Genomic DNA, 13,869 nt, shown 5'->3' on the forward strand with positions numbered 1-13,869 from the left:
GGAAAGAGTACCCTATGAATTAAAATGATAATATGACGTGTTTATTGTTACTATACTTATGACTTAAATGATAATATGACATGTTTATTGTTGCTATACCTATGAGATATACTTTATCAAACCAAGTGCGATCTTATATTGATTTACTGAACTGAGCTGAACTGAACTAATTGGAGCTGCACTGAATTGAACTAAAATGAAATGAAATATTTATGAGAGAAGGAAATTAGGAACTGAACTGATTGGAGTTGAAATGAAATATTTATGAGAGAAGGAAATTAGGAACTGAACTGATTGGAGTTGAATTGAACTGAATTGAAATTAAGCTGAAGAGAACAAGCCCTACGGTCATCCGACGCCAAAAAGCCTAGGGTTTGGACAAATTTGTTAGACCTAAATTTCGGGCATAGGACGGTCTAAAAATTTCATATTTAGTTAAAATTTTGACTAAATTTAAAATAGCGGATTTGGACACGACTTTTTTTACCCTAAAAACTTAGTAAAAACAGAACCTTTTTTTTTGGACAAAGCTTGGGCCGCAACTTGTGTCGGACTCAGGCCGAGTCCGGCCATTTTGGACTTCTCCTGATGTCGGCCAGCCCACAAAATTGTTGCACTATTGCCAACTGTCCCTTAGAGCCCTCCACGGGGCTAAAGGGGTGGGTAAGGTTAGGCACAATGGCAGTTCAACCAAATACCCCACTATAAACCAACATTAAACTATAACAATTCCAGCACCAAATTAATCAAGCAAAATATCTCCAAATCAACCGGAATAACCCTTTTCTCCGGTTGAATTCCGCCATTTTTACCGGCGAATTGCTTCATATTTCAGACACCCAGTTATCATACTCAGATCTCCAACTTCAACCCATCTTAAATAGTAAAAAATGTAGTCACTCATTCAACTTTCTAGTCCCTTTCAATTTTGACTTTTTACTTGAAAATGTAGATTCAGATGATAATTGTTTATTTGTTTTTTTTGCACTTTCATCTTAATTCTTAATTCCAACAATTTTATTCTACAAAAGATGCTGAATTTCTTGAAAATCACACCTAATGTTCCACTGTCTTATTGTTTGCTAAGACAGAATCTCAATTCACACTTCACATGTACTTTTTTCTTCATTTGCGTATTTATTAATATTAAAAGAATATTTTTTTTTAATTAATCTTTTTTCTCTCTATTTTATTTTAGTTTAATTCAATACAATTCCAAAAGGGTACTCTACTTTGTGGAATTTTGGACCAATTGTTGATACCCATTTCTGAAATTTTACATACTTGAATTTAGTTTGTGTGAATTTGTATTTTGAGATTCAGTTTTGATTTTTTTGATTATTTAAATTGCAGAATGAAGGTTGTTTTGGAGAAAAAAGATGCAGGTGATTGGTATTACAGAGGGGAAGGAGCAATTAATTTAGTTCTTGCATACTCTGGATCATCTCCTACCTTTGTATGTTTTTTTATAATCTTTTTGGATTCCTGCACTTTAAATGTATTGCATGTTATTTTAATGGCTTATTATCTTTATATCTGATTCACTTTCCAATTTTAAGCTTCATTTGAACTGATGTTTCACTTTTACTGTCTTCTTTGTATAGTTTTGTTAAAAAATTATGTACTTTATTCACTTCAGTATAATTTTTTTTGAGGAATTCTCTTCAATAAAATTATACTGCTGAAATTGGTATTGTATTAGTCTTTAAGTTATCTATCTTGCCTAACATCAATACGCTATATTTGATTAATAGCTGATGATATGATTATTCATAGAATTGACAAGAACAAAATTCTTTATGTTGAGTCCTAACTTAGTGTGTGTTCAATTCACTTGGTTATTTTATATATTTGAATTCATCCGAACTCGACTGAACTTATTAGAACTTTTATCGGTTGTAAATGAACTTTGATAGTCCCTATTTTCCCAAACTTAACTTATTTGAACTAATTTGAACTTGTATTTCCTGAAATTGTCTTATTTAAACTTTCTAGTCTGTTTAACCTTTGTTGGAATTTACTTTTTCCCGAAAGTGGAAATAATGTGAACAAAACAGGTCATTGGATGGCTGTTGGCTGTTTTAGAGCATTATTGCTAATGATAATTTGCATACTTGTTGCCTTGTTGGACTGTATGTGAATTACTTCCAGTTGTTGATCAGTTTCCACCCTTGTGCAGAGTGGGAAAATAATACGGGTGCCAAAGGTCCCGAGGAATGGGTCAATAAAAGAGACCGAACGCTCGGTTTTGTCCAAGCATGAATGTAGCTTATGGAAAGATGTAGCAGATATTGTTACATCCCCAAACAAGGAGGTTGCTGAGCAGATGTATGTGCAATGTGTGATGATCCCACTGTTAGGATCAGAGTTTGTTGATCCTGGGGTATGTTGACTTGTGACTATTGTATATTGCTAGTGTAATTTGGTGCTTGTTTAATTTCAGTTTGTCTATGTCCTGTTTGTTGGGTAAAAAACTCAATTTGGTGAAACTGCTATGTTAAAAGGCCATCACTAATGTTGTCATGAAGAGTATTATGTCGATTTCTTATGCATGGAAATTCTGTGGTGGTGTGTTTAGACTCTAAAGTCTACATGAGACTGTGCTTATCTTAGAGTTAAATTAGCGTCTGTTTTGAAGCATAACGAAGAAGGAAAATGAATGATTAGTCTAATGACAACCACCTGTAAGCCTGTAACGGATAAAGAAGTTCAAAAATGCTAGGTTTGTTTGTCTGTTTGTTTGTTTGTTTTATTTTCTTTTATTTTTAAATTTCTGAAGTTTGTTGCATAGTCAGGTAATAACTCAATTACTAAGGATACTGTTGAGCAAAGCCGTAAACTTGAGGAGTTTAGGCCATTTTTTCTATCCTCATTTTCTTTTTAATTACATATTCAAATCGACTGTAGACTGTAGAGGATGTGATTGTATAATTTTCTCTTTATCATATCATTATCATGCTTTTGATCTACCATCATCCTTCACTACAACACTTAATCAGCCATGAAAAATATCTCGATGTTAAGGTTTTGTGGAAACCTTAAAGAAATGTGCTTCAAATTTGTACAACTAGTATTACTCTTTGGAGAGTATTGTGATCCGCTCATTTTAAGACTCAGGAAATTGTAGAAGTAGAAGCGCGCTGACAAATCTTGTTTTTTGCAAACATGCAGGTAAAGATTCTTGTATCAAGGGAATTTCTGGAATTGGTTGAAAGAAATGTTCTCTCCCAGCGCCCTGGTTGGAGAGTTAGTGCTGCCAGTGTGGATTGCGGTGCTGATTCTGTGCTGCTAATGTCAGATCATTCAGTATTCCCCCAAGGTAAGTAGCACTAGGAAACAATATAATTTTTTTTTTATCCTTTCGCTTCTCTATTTCTTTTTGATATTTACACCGACCTGAGTTTCCCTTATGTAGCAAGGTCAGAAAAGTAGAAAAGTAGCGCATACCTGAGTTTCACTTCAGATATAATCGTATTCCTTTCTGGTGTTATATTGATGATTGCAATGATATATGTAGCCTTAGTCTATATCATGTTGCTGCTTGTTTTATAGAGGAAGTGATATGATGAATTATGTTATCACTTTCAGAAAACATGAGTTTATATGTTATCATAACATTATTTTATCCAAGTAATATGTCAAATAAATTTGAGATTAGATATGGTATTTGATTATTATACAGTGTGTTATAGCTTGCTAGGGTTTTAGATATTATAAATCCTTATGATTGCTTCTTCCAATTCTACATTGTTTTAAAACTTGGATTTTATTTCACTGAATTTTGTCTATGTAAGTTTGTTCGTTCTTGTCATAGAGCAGACATTGTGCTTAATATGTTTGTGTTTTGTTTTTATTTCTCTTTGCTTTTTATTACAGTAATATTTTTTTTAATAAAAAAAAAAGTGACTACTCATTGCTTGCTTCAAATTACCTTCTTGATCATTCTGTTTGGTTTTCTTGTAGGCACATCTAAAGGAAAACCATGCCTGTCCGTGGAAATTAAGGTGGTTTAAATTTCATATGACAAAACTCATTTTAATGAATAATAAAATAGATTTCATTCTCAATTAACTGACCCAAATTAGTAAAAATCTGATCTTCTTATCTAATAATCTATTGTCTCCCATGAGCAGCCCAAGTGGGGATTTCTTCCATCTTCGAGCTTCATAGCTGATGAAAATGCCATCAAGAAGAATGTATCTCGTTTTAGAATGCACCAAGTCCTTAAATTAAAACAACAGAAGGTAACCCCCATTAATTCTCTTTGCATGATCTTTATTTAAGGAGATGTAATCAAATAGTGATATATTTGCATATGCAATGTGCCAATAGATAAATGCCATTACTTTCTACCTGAGGATGACTTTGATGCTGATCATTTGGTATTCCTGATAGTGAGACATGAGGCTCTGTTTATTTTTCAGATACAGCAATTGAGCGAATATGACCCATTGGATTTATTCTCTGGATCAAGGGAGCGAATACATAAAGCATTTAAGGCTCTCTTTGCAAATCCACAGAATAATCTGCGGGTTTTTCTAAATAGCTCCCTAATATATGGGGGCATGGGGGGTGGTGACCAAGGGATAGATTCTGTTAAGGTTGAAGCATTTGAAGATAATCTTAAATCTTTCTTGCATGGAGAAAATGGTTTGCATAAAAGGAATTTTGTGCATCTTGTAGGAGAGGCAATACTTAAATCCGGTGTACTAGACAGGTTACTTGAAGTCCAAAAGCTTGACAAATTTGACGTGGAAGGGGCAATTCATGCTTATTATGATATTGTTTCCCAGCCTTGCAAGATATGTAAAGATTCCGGTGAAGACAGGCAATTAGGAAAGTATAGCTCTCTGCATTCAATCCCTGTAGATGAAAGTCTGAAGATTGTAAGGGACTACTTGATAGCTGCAACAGCCAAGGACTGTAGTTTAATGATTAGTTTTCGTCCAAGGGAAGATGATGATCAAGAATCACACTATAGAACAATATACCTGGATGCAACAAAGCAAAGGTTTGATGTCAAGGTAAAGATCTATCCTGATCTATTTTTAAGTTCGCTTCAGCTGTATTATGTTAATATCACAGAAAACGACCATGACTGTATACCTGTATTCAACAGAGAAAGTTTCTGCAGTTAGCTGGGTTTAAATGAAGGTGTTTAACACGATGATAATACTGATAAATTAATTGACTCCCTCCCCCCCCCCCCCCCCCCATTTCACTCAAGAATCTTGTAATTTTTTTATGTTCTAGGATCCTTCTACAGTGCGCTTGACATATAGTTTGCGATTGGTAAATCGGATGCCTATTGGTAATTTAATGGTATCAAGAATGTGTTGTGCTTACATATGCTTATTTACGCTAGTTTCTCACGGTACTTTAATCTCAATCTTTTACTCTTTGATGGTCTTATGTTCCGTGCACTCTTGCAGGGATTTTTTATCGACCTTGATATGAAACCCTTGAATAATATGGAATACTACTATGAGCTGGATCAGAAAATAGTCAAAAGTTACAAGAAGATGGTCAAAGTAGAGCGTGGTGCTGCAGATGGGGAAACCATTGAGGGGTATGAAACTGGATATTGAGATTGAAAAGACTTCTTAAAAGGTTTTGCTTGGTATAGATTGTTGAGGATTGCACAGTTTCATTAAAATCGACATAACCTGACAAATTGTCCTTAGCTGCTGTAACCTAGTTAACTCTGTAAGATAATATTGTTATCTTAGGCATGCTCGAGTCTCGACTGCTCATGTCAAACTGTCTATAGATTAGATTGCAATATTTGATGCTCCTCAAGTCCTCGTGTTTAAATTTCATCTGTAATATGTAAGATTTTGATATGTATGTATGTACAATATGTCAATATGTAATTCTTAATGTCCTTTTGTGGTACATGAACATTTAGTGTTACCTCAACTATGAATTTCTGCCTTTCCTAAGTATGCATTTTTATTGATCATGGATTGATGTTAATTAAACGATCCAGATAAAGGAATGTAGCTGTCAAGTATTTTATGATTCATGCAACAGGAGTTATAAGTTTGTGATTATTTCATTGTTTTTGTTCTTATGCTCTCTCTTAACCTTATTGTATGTATTAGCTTGATATTGCAACACGCCTGCGTGAGGTTTTACTGGATATGTAGCTCTAGGATTCTAGGAAATTTGTTTTTCGACCACTTCAGTGCCTCCCAATTCATTCATAGTTCTTGAGCAAGAATTGTAGGGTGAAATGGAATTAGAGAGTTGCCCCATGTAAATTGAATGATCTGTTGCCATTAGGGTCGGAGACTCGGAGGAACTTACTTTTTGATGAATTATTGGTCATAGTTTGATTGGAGAACTAAAATCAGTTCATATATGTGAGTGAGTAGGTGTGTATTACTAGCTGCTATAGTGATTCTTCTGTTGAAGTAATATCTAATTTCATTATATGCAGTTTGGACGTCAAAATTCATAATCGATTATAGCTTTGCTTGGCTGATGATGAACTCTCATGCATCACTGGGATGGAACACTATGCCACGGATGGCCTCATCAGGTTCCATATTTGGTGAGTAAATGCATATAATTGACATATATCGTCTAGCATCGTCATGACCATAATTATAACTGGACAACTGGTCCCTGAGTAACTGCCAAGATAAATTCTGTAGATAGAATTCCACAAACTTATTCTTGCTTGCGTCTGAGTTTGAAAATATCAGAAAGGAGTAGTGAACATGAATCTATAAATGGGTTCTCTAGTTTTTGTTCCTTGCCAACTTCATTCACAAGAAAGTTTATTCTCCATTTGTGTATCTAGTTCTTACAGCATTATGTCCAATGTTTGATCTTTTTCATTTCATCTTTTTGCTTTGAGTGCTTCAATTTAACCTTATACAGTGTGCAGCAGAATCTGTTAGCAAATTCTGTCTTTGTATTCACATTCTCGGTACCACTCGTGTTCCTCCCCCTTCATTTCTGAAGAAGCTAAAATTATTTTACAGGTTTTTCTGCTGGTTGATCTTATTGTTTTACAGAGTCACGCTGATGTTAACAGATCAAAACTAATTTTACATAGTACTTGTATTATTATCAAGCGTAATTATGCTGTGTGCACTGGTTGGGTATAGTATTAGCTAATCTGACTAGTTATGGTTGATGCAGAAAACTATAGTATCAGTGGATCTTCACTGCTCAAATTGCAGACTGAAAGTGATGAAAATAATCACAGCCCATCATAAAATACTAACATTCACCGGAGAAGCTGATCCTGTATATATTGTTAATAAGCTGATCCTGTATATATTGTTAATAAGCTGAGGAAATTCCAGAGCTCCGTCTATATAGTCAGTGTTGGCGCTTAGAAGGAACACTAAAAAGATGAGAAGAAACTAAAATGATGTGTGTATGGGTACTTGTTTTCTATTGCTACATAGTTTTAGCTGCTACCCAGTGTTAATTTTTTTTTTGCCTGTAAACAAGAAAAAAAAAAAAAAAAAAAATCTGATTATTTGCAACTCAGTTCTTTATGCTGTTATCAAAGAGAAATGCCAATTCTGTCTTGTATTGTAAAGCAAGAGCTTCATAATCTGTCTACGTTTGAGGTGCGCTTTTATAGGCCATATTTTCTTTATGCTGCTTTGCTGCTAGCTTCTGTGAAGCACAAGGAACATTAACATGAAAAACAGGTTCTATAATATTTCGATCTAATGTCATTTTTTTACATAAAAATACATGTAAGCTTTAAAGAAAACATCTCCCTGCATACTCATAGAGCAGATCATAGCAAGTTAACACAATGTGTACTGTCTTGTTTCAATGAATGCATAAATCAGAAATATATAACGCCTGCTTATTTGTGGTCAAATATATACTCAGTCAGGAATCTACTTGGTCCTGGTTTTAAATCCAAGGACTTGGCTACCATGTTATTGTGGTGATGATCCAACTTTTTAAGGGATATTGACAAGTTGCTCAGTTTTGTTTGATTGAAATTGGAAATATCTTTGGGCAGGGATGGTCTCATCAAATGGTCATATACGAAGTATATCATTAGGGATGCTGTAAAAAACATCAGTAGATATCATCCGCACCTATGATTTTCACTTGAGACAGGCAATTGCAAGAAATGTCAACAGTAGACAAACTAGAAAACGCATGCGAGTACTAACTTTTCTCTCATTTCTTTTAATATTAACCTCAGGAGAAAAATATGAAACTCTATACTGTACAGAAAATACAGGAGGATCCTCTGTTAATTAAAAACTCTACCCCAATACACAATGCCGAGAAAGAGACCCAAAGAATATGGCAAGTTTCCCCCTGTAAGCAGCAATCCATTCTTCACCAGCAGAACCTTCTCCTCTGCAGATTGAATAATACACATAAGCCATGATACACTTAAGCAACAAACATCTAGGGAAAGTCCGCGTTCACATCAATAGGTTAAGGAACAAGGTTTTCATGATTATATACCCGGAATCTAACAGATTCTTGTGCATCAAAGAATGCAAGCAAATCTTCCTGCCTCATCAAAGCTTCATGTAGTGCCTGTTCATCAAACAAAGATATAAATGAACCATAAAACCTTCGGACTTATTTAATTTTTCCTGTAGAAGAACACAAGAAGAGTTGCCCCTGTAGTTTTTCTATTCATTTCACATCAACAGTTCATTACAAACTAATAATAATAATGGTAACAAATTTACAATTAAGAGAGCTACCTTTTTGGTTGCAATCAATTCTGCTTCCAGTGCATCTACTCGATATATTGCAGCATTTAGCAACTCCTCTTTCTCAGAAGGCATCTGCATTGGCTTTGTCTGCAATGTTTTTATGTTCTCTTCAAGATCACTGAGCCTTCTGAGTGTAATTATGCGAAATTCTGTCTCTGTCATGTCTGGACTCACTGCAGGTTGTTGCAAATTCTCTTTAAAATCTGGTCCAAGTATATCATGAAGGTTGCGGGCAAAATTCAATATAAACATGGGAACTTCTCGAGAAACTTTCATCGTTGCTGATCGGAAGAAAGCAAATAAGGTCACAAAGAAGGCCAGGACTCCAGCGAAAAATCGGAAATGACTTTGCTCTACGTTTGCAGATTGTTGAGATATTGTCTCTGCAATAAATTACACTAGACATGCTGAAAAATCAAATTAGACAATTATCTCACAGGCAAACAATAAAATCTAGTCCAAGTTGAACTAGCTCTTCCAGAAGGAAAAAACGAAACACAACATAAAACGAAAAAGAGAAAAAATGCAGCCCAACTACTAGTACGCAATAGCAAACATACGACCATAAATACATGATTTTGAATGAAATAGTACACTCTTACACTTTAGAATTGGTATGCTAACCTGTGGATGGATTAGACTGATCAGTGGAGACAACTCCTACAGATTCCGAATCCAAGTGCTTCACAACTACAGGAACATTTTCATCATTATCAGGAAAGCCACCAGTAGAGCCACTATTTCTGGCTATCCGAGCCTGCAAAAATTATTTCCTGTCAGGATCTCCTCTTTTGCCCTCTATCTTCAAATTACATACAACTTTATCAAGTGAAAAATCCAGCCCTAACCCCCCCCCCCCCTCCCGCCACCAAACCTCTCTCAAAGTCTCAAATAAAAAAAATAAAAAACGGAGAGAGGAATAAGGGTTAAATTATTCTAGTTTAGGCCGACATTTCAAAAGTATATTACCAATTGCCTGTCCAAGACAATCAGAATTTTCTTATGACTAGCTAAGCAGCTTTAGATATCATTGTTTTATGATTAGGCAATTCTTAATGTTCTGAGATATATCCTGTGCAGTATTAAGAATCAACCTACAGCCTCTAACTAGCCAAAACTGATGAGGAAATAGTAATGGAAGGAGATAAGGTCGAATTTTAATAAACCCCCAGATTGAAAGAGCCTAAAAATAAAAAATCCCAATCAAAACACTGATGCAAAATATTAACTTAATATCATGGAAGCCATGTCTATCAGTTATTGGGTACATGAGGGCTTACTTCTTCATCCACTGGCATCAATTTTAACTCTAAAGAAGCCCTAGGTGCTCTAGAAGAAGAAAATTCTTCAACTTCAGATCCAGACTCTGCTGTTGATGTGTCATTATTTTTAATCTGGTCAAGCAAAAATACATAAGTAACATCAGGACAAACAAATAATATGCAAACATAGCTGTAACAACTTTTCTGTACCCACAGAGAATTCTATTCGAGAAATTTAATATACCATCTTGTTATAAGCAATAACCCTGCCTTCACTGTTTGATATAGCTACTTCGGCTTCGCCAGATTGAATCAACTGCAGGTAATCAATCAGAATTCAAAAAGTCAAAAACTTAAAAAATTTGTCAACTTGAAAATACAGTCATAGAATTTTCACATGACTGCTCATTTTTAAGAACCTTTAAGATTTCAGGATCTTTCCATGGTCCCTTGTCAGACCTTACACAACCTCCTTGATCTGCACAATTGCATGTACCGCCAAGAAATTCAGGCAATTGGCTGTATGAGGCAATCAATTCAAACAATAAGTAAAGCTAAATAGGCTATACAGTTATACTTGTCTTCAGTAGAAGGTTGACCATACAAAAGGACAACCAACATGGGTATCCAGTGAGAGAGATTACCTTTTGTCAATGATCTCTAACAGTTTGCTCTGATATTTGGGGCCAAGGACCTGACAATGATATGAAAATCAAAAAATTTCATATAACTAGAAGGTGATTAACTAATAGATCTTGGTTGTAAGCATATTTAAGCATTCTTAAGTTTTACATGAATTTTGGATGTCGTATGAGGATCAAGAAAAGGCTTGATTACATTCCAGACCAATTTAAAGCCATTGCCAGCATTAATGATATACATTCGGTAAAGAGTCTGCAGAAATGTACACACAACAAACATAAGAAACAGCACATGTAGGTGGTAATCAGATACATTTAAATAATTGTTATTGAATTCAACAAAACAGTTTGTAGCTACTCAACATACCTCAGGATAGTTGTCGTTATCAATTTTTTGTAGCCGCATTATCAGTTCACGAGCAGGTTTTGTTAGGTTTTTATAGCCCTGATGATAAGTAAGAAAATAAATTGTAACTCTTTTTATGCACCTCTGCCCACTGATTGTTGAACAGAAAGCAAGTGAAATAGGCAACATACCACGCCTTGAACATCGAGAATAGTTGTATTTGAATCTATATGCCTTTTTGCAGCAATGGAGCAAGCTGGATATTTCAGTGCAAAGCACCTTTCAAAATCTTGTGCATGATATTTGAGGTATCGTTCCATTGTAGTTACATGCATAAGCTTCTCTGTATCAACCTTTCCCAGTAGGTAAAGATAGACAGGCCGCCCATCTTTGTCCACACCATGAAATCCCTGGGGATAATACTTTAAGACCTCGTCCAACTCATGGTACTCAAAATCCTGACAGAAAGCAAACAAGAAGTCATTTTTTTAAAAGGATTGAACATATAACAGAAGAGTAATCCATACTGTCAAACTATTGAGGCAGCAGAAGGCTGGTTCTCTGTGCAACTACTCAGATCAATGTCAATGAGTTAAACACTGACCTCAAGTATAGTGTCGGCACCAAATTCTTCTCTCCACTTGAGCATATCAGCCCACATCTGCTTTGCCTTCTCAATGTCAAACTTTCTTGCCTTCAAAAACCTGTAAGGGTGAATTTTCAAGATACCAATACATCATTCAGAAAAAATATTCCATTGAATGAAATAGATACCAAACAATTGCTACTAAACAATATATCCAAAGGTTTCAGGCAATCAGTACTTGACAAAAAGCAAATTGTGTCAGCAATTCATTCATAATACAACAATACAAAAGAAGACAGCAACTTAACTGCAGTCATTAGACCACAGCATAGAACATTTATAGGGAACAGAAAAGCCTTAATAGTAGATCGTGGTATAGCCTGCTATCACCAACTGAAAGATAAGATTACCTCAGCAAGGTGTAATAATTATCATGTCTTGCAGGTAGTAACTCATCCGAAGCCAGTGCTTGTCGAAATGCTTGTACAGCCTGCACTTCCTTAACATCTCGTACATCCTTTATAGAAACAGAAGGAAGGCCCTCAACCTTCCTCTTGCCTTTTTTCTTGCTGAGTGAACGCCTTATTTTACTGGATGCGTTAATTGCTCTCTTTTTAAAACCACCAATCTTCTTCTTCTTCTCATCTTCTGATATCTCAACATCTGATTTCCGCTCTTTTCTTTCACGACTTGTTGAACCTTCAAAGCCTGCAAACATTATATAACAACTTAGTAAACCTCTGTTACATTGTTTCATATCATTGAACAAAAAAAAAATATATACAAGCTATAAGCTTGTCAGATAAAATGCTCTTCTCTAAGGACAGGTTCGATATAAATTAGGGAGCGGCTAAAATATTACGTTCCGAAAACATGATCTAGAACAAGCTAATAGCTCCAAGGCTATCCTTGAGTCAGTTGAGTGTCAACGTAAAACTTTAATTCTATGTATCACAGCCATCTGTAAACCTTTCAAGTAACCTTAGTAACTCTTTCCCCTCTACCACATACAAAGTACTACACTAATACTTATAGAAAACAGAAGTTCATAGCTAAAAGGCTATATTTAAGCATCAATCTGATCAATGTAAGCTCTCGATTCTACATTTTCGCAGACATCTATCTACAGTATCCTTATTAACTCGCACTCCCCTACAGTACATTAACTATGTTAAAACATGATTACACCCCCAAACTCGAGCTTGATACAAGTGATCAGTGATCATTAATGAAAAGACCACCAACAGAGAAAAACAGTCTTTCATACTACAAGAAATCACTAACACAGTGATTCTTAACAGAACACATAATCCAACTACAATGCTATCAATAACATACTACTTATCTTTTGAAATGACACATGAAAATGTATCTCAATACTGTAAAGTATAGATGACAACCTTTTCCTAACATCCCATAATTCCAGACCACCCGAGAAAATGATGTAGACGAAATTTGATCCTAAGTTTCGAATCCCGCCTTTAGCTAACTAGACATCCTCTCATAGACACAATTAAATAGCACATTACATAATATTGCAAAATTATAAGGGAAAAAAATTCAAAGCAGCAATTAATCAAAAAAACACATAATTTAGAATTTAAACTATGCATGATAATAATTATTCAAAAGTGCAAAAAATCTAAAATTGGGGATTGAGAAAAAAAAAGGAATAATTGAAACTTACAAGGACGAGCAAAGTCAAGTGGGCCAGACAAGCTGGAATTCCTCCCTAACTCCATTCTTTAAAACTTCAACAAATTTTCGATTTCTCCATTGATAAACTTCCCACAAAAACAAAAAAATCATCAAATTAAACTATACCATTCAATTTCACGAAATATGTAAATGAAATAATGATTATAATTTCATAAAAAAAAATAAAAAAAAAAAAAAAAAAAAAGAAAAAGATAAATACCTGGAATTAGAGGGGAGAGAAAGAAATGCAAAAAGAAAGTGGAGTTAAAGTGGATTGAAGAAAATTCAAAGAATCCCCAATTTTAATTTTTCTATTCGGCCGAAAATTTCAAAAATTTGAAAAAATCAAAAGATTAAATTTATTTGATTTAATTAGTTGGGAAAAATTGAAATGACAGAAAGTTAGGGTTTAAAAGAGGTATGAATTTTGTGGCAGGGAGTTTCGCGGTTTATAGTTTGGTAATGGAAATGGTGGTATTTGATATATCGAGGGTGACACGCACTTAAAGTGGGTCCCTTTTGTGATTGCTTTCAATGACACGTTTACTTTTCCGATTGCCTTACCGTTTTTATTCCCGCCTCTTTTCTCTCTCTTTCTTTTATTTATTTATTT

The 13,869-nt window shown here is 34.8% G+C and overlaps 2 protein-coding genes across 5 annotated transcripts; one reads left to right on the forward strand and one right to left on the reverse strand.

Moving 5' to 3' along the window:
- Window positions 1–697: 697 nt before the first annotated feature.
- LOC145614179 (inositol-pentakisphosphate 2-kinase-like) lies at window positions 698–6,556 on the forward strand. Of its 3 annotated transcripts, none has more exons than XM_081669189.1 (9): window positions 698–892; window positions 1,354–1,456; window positions 2,180–2,383; window positions 3,172–3,319; window positions 3,964–4,004; window positions 4,134–4,244; window positions 4,425–5,024; window positions 5,433–5,569; window positions 6,443–6,556. In XM_081669189.1, the coding sequence occupies exons 2-9, from the start codon at window positions 1,355–1,357 to the stop codon at window positions 6,471–6,473; spliced, it is 1,374 nt and encodes a 457-aa protein (XP_081525315.1). In that variant the 5' UTR covers window positions 698–892; window position 1,354; the 3' UTR covers window positions 6,474–6,556. The 3 variants fall into 3 exon arrangements, with proteins under 3 accessions (XP_081525315.1, XP_081525318.1, XP_081525317.1); XM_081669191.1 differs by lacking the exon at window positions 698–892 and adding an exon at window positions 1,023–1,113; XM_081669192.1 differs by lacking the exon at window positions 6,443–6,556 and having other exon boundaries at window positions 5,433–5,895.
- Window positions 6,557–8,146: 1,590 nt separating this feature from the next.
- LOC145614178 (phosphatidylinositol/phosphatidylcholine transfer protein SFH8-like) lies at window positions 8,147–13,720 on the reverse strand. Of its 2 annotated transcripts, XM_081669187.1 has the most exons (15): window positions 13,477–13,720; window positions 13,246–13,342; window positions 11,969–12,266; window positions 11,577–11,676; window positions 11,164–11,430; window positions 10,994–11,071; window positions 10,778–10,879; window positions 10,630–10,679; window positions 10,405–10,504; window positions 10,230–10,301; window positions 10,004–10,117; window positions 9,348–9,480; window positions 8,712–9,106; window positions 8,464–8,538; window positions 8,147–8,352 (listed from the first exon to the last, which is right to left on the reverse strand). In XM_081669187.1, exons 2-15 carry the CDS (start codon window positions 13,298–13,300, stop codon window positions 8,332–8,334), a joined length of 1,860 nt encoding a protein of 619 aa, XP_081525313.1. In that variant the 5' UTR covers window positions 13,301–13,342; window positions 13,477–13,720; the 3' UTR covers window positions 8,147–8,331. The 2 variants fall into 2 exon arrangements, with proteins under 2 accessions (XP_081525313.1, XP_081525314.1); XM_081669188.1 differs by lacking the exons at window positions 8,147–8,352; window positions 8,464–8,538 and having other exon boundaries at window positions 8,996–9,130.
- Between the last annotated feature and the right edge of the window lie 149 nt (window positions 13,721–13,869).

This window comes from Chenopodium album, chromosome 25, assembly GCF_948465745.1.
Source record: "Chenopodium album chromosome 25, dcCheAlbu1.1, whole genome shotgun sequence".
Classification (NCBI taxonomy): domain Eukaryota; kingdom Viridiplantae; phylum Streptophyta; class Magnoliopsida; order Caryophyllales; family Amaranthaceae; genus Chenopodium; species Chenopodium album.

Excerpts from the sequence above, each read along its gene's own strand:
- LOC145614179 (XM_081669189.1), top strand. The coding sequence starts at position 1,355 with ATGAAGGTTGTTTTGGAGAAAAAAGATGCAGGTGATTGGTATTACAGA. Across the intron at positions 1,457-2,179 it reads CTGGATCATCTCCTACCTTT|AGTGGGAAAATAATACGGGT; the intron begins GTATGTTTTTTT and ends ACCCTTGTGCAG. Across the intron at positions 3,320-3,963 it reads TCATTCAGTATTCCCCCAAG|GCACATCTAAAGGAAAACCA; the intron begins GTAAGTAGCACT and ends GTTTTCTTGTAG.
- LOC145614178 (XM_081669187.1), bottom strand. The coding sequence starts at position 13,300 with ATGGAGTTAGGGAGGAATTCCAGCTTGTCTGGCCCACTTGACTTTGCT. Across the intron at positions 12,267-13,245 it reads ACTTGACTTTGCTCGTCCTT|GCTTTGAAGGTTCAACAAGT; the intron begins GTAAGTTTCAAT and ends TAATGTTTGCAG. Across the intron at positions 10,118-10,229 it reads TTATTGCTTATAACAAGATG|ATTAAAAATAATGACACATC; the intron begins GTATATTAAATT and ends TTGCTTGACCAG.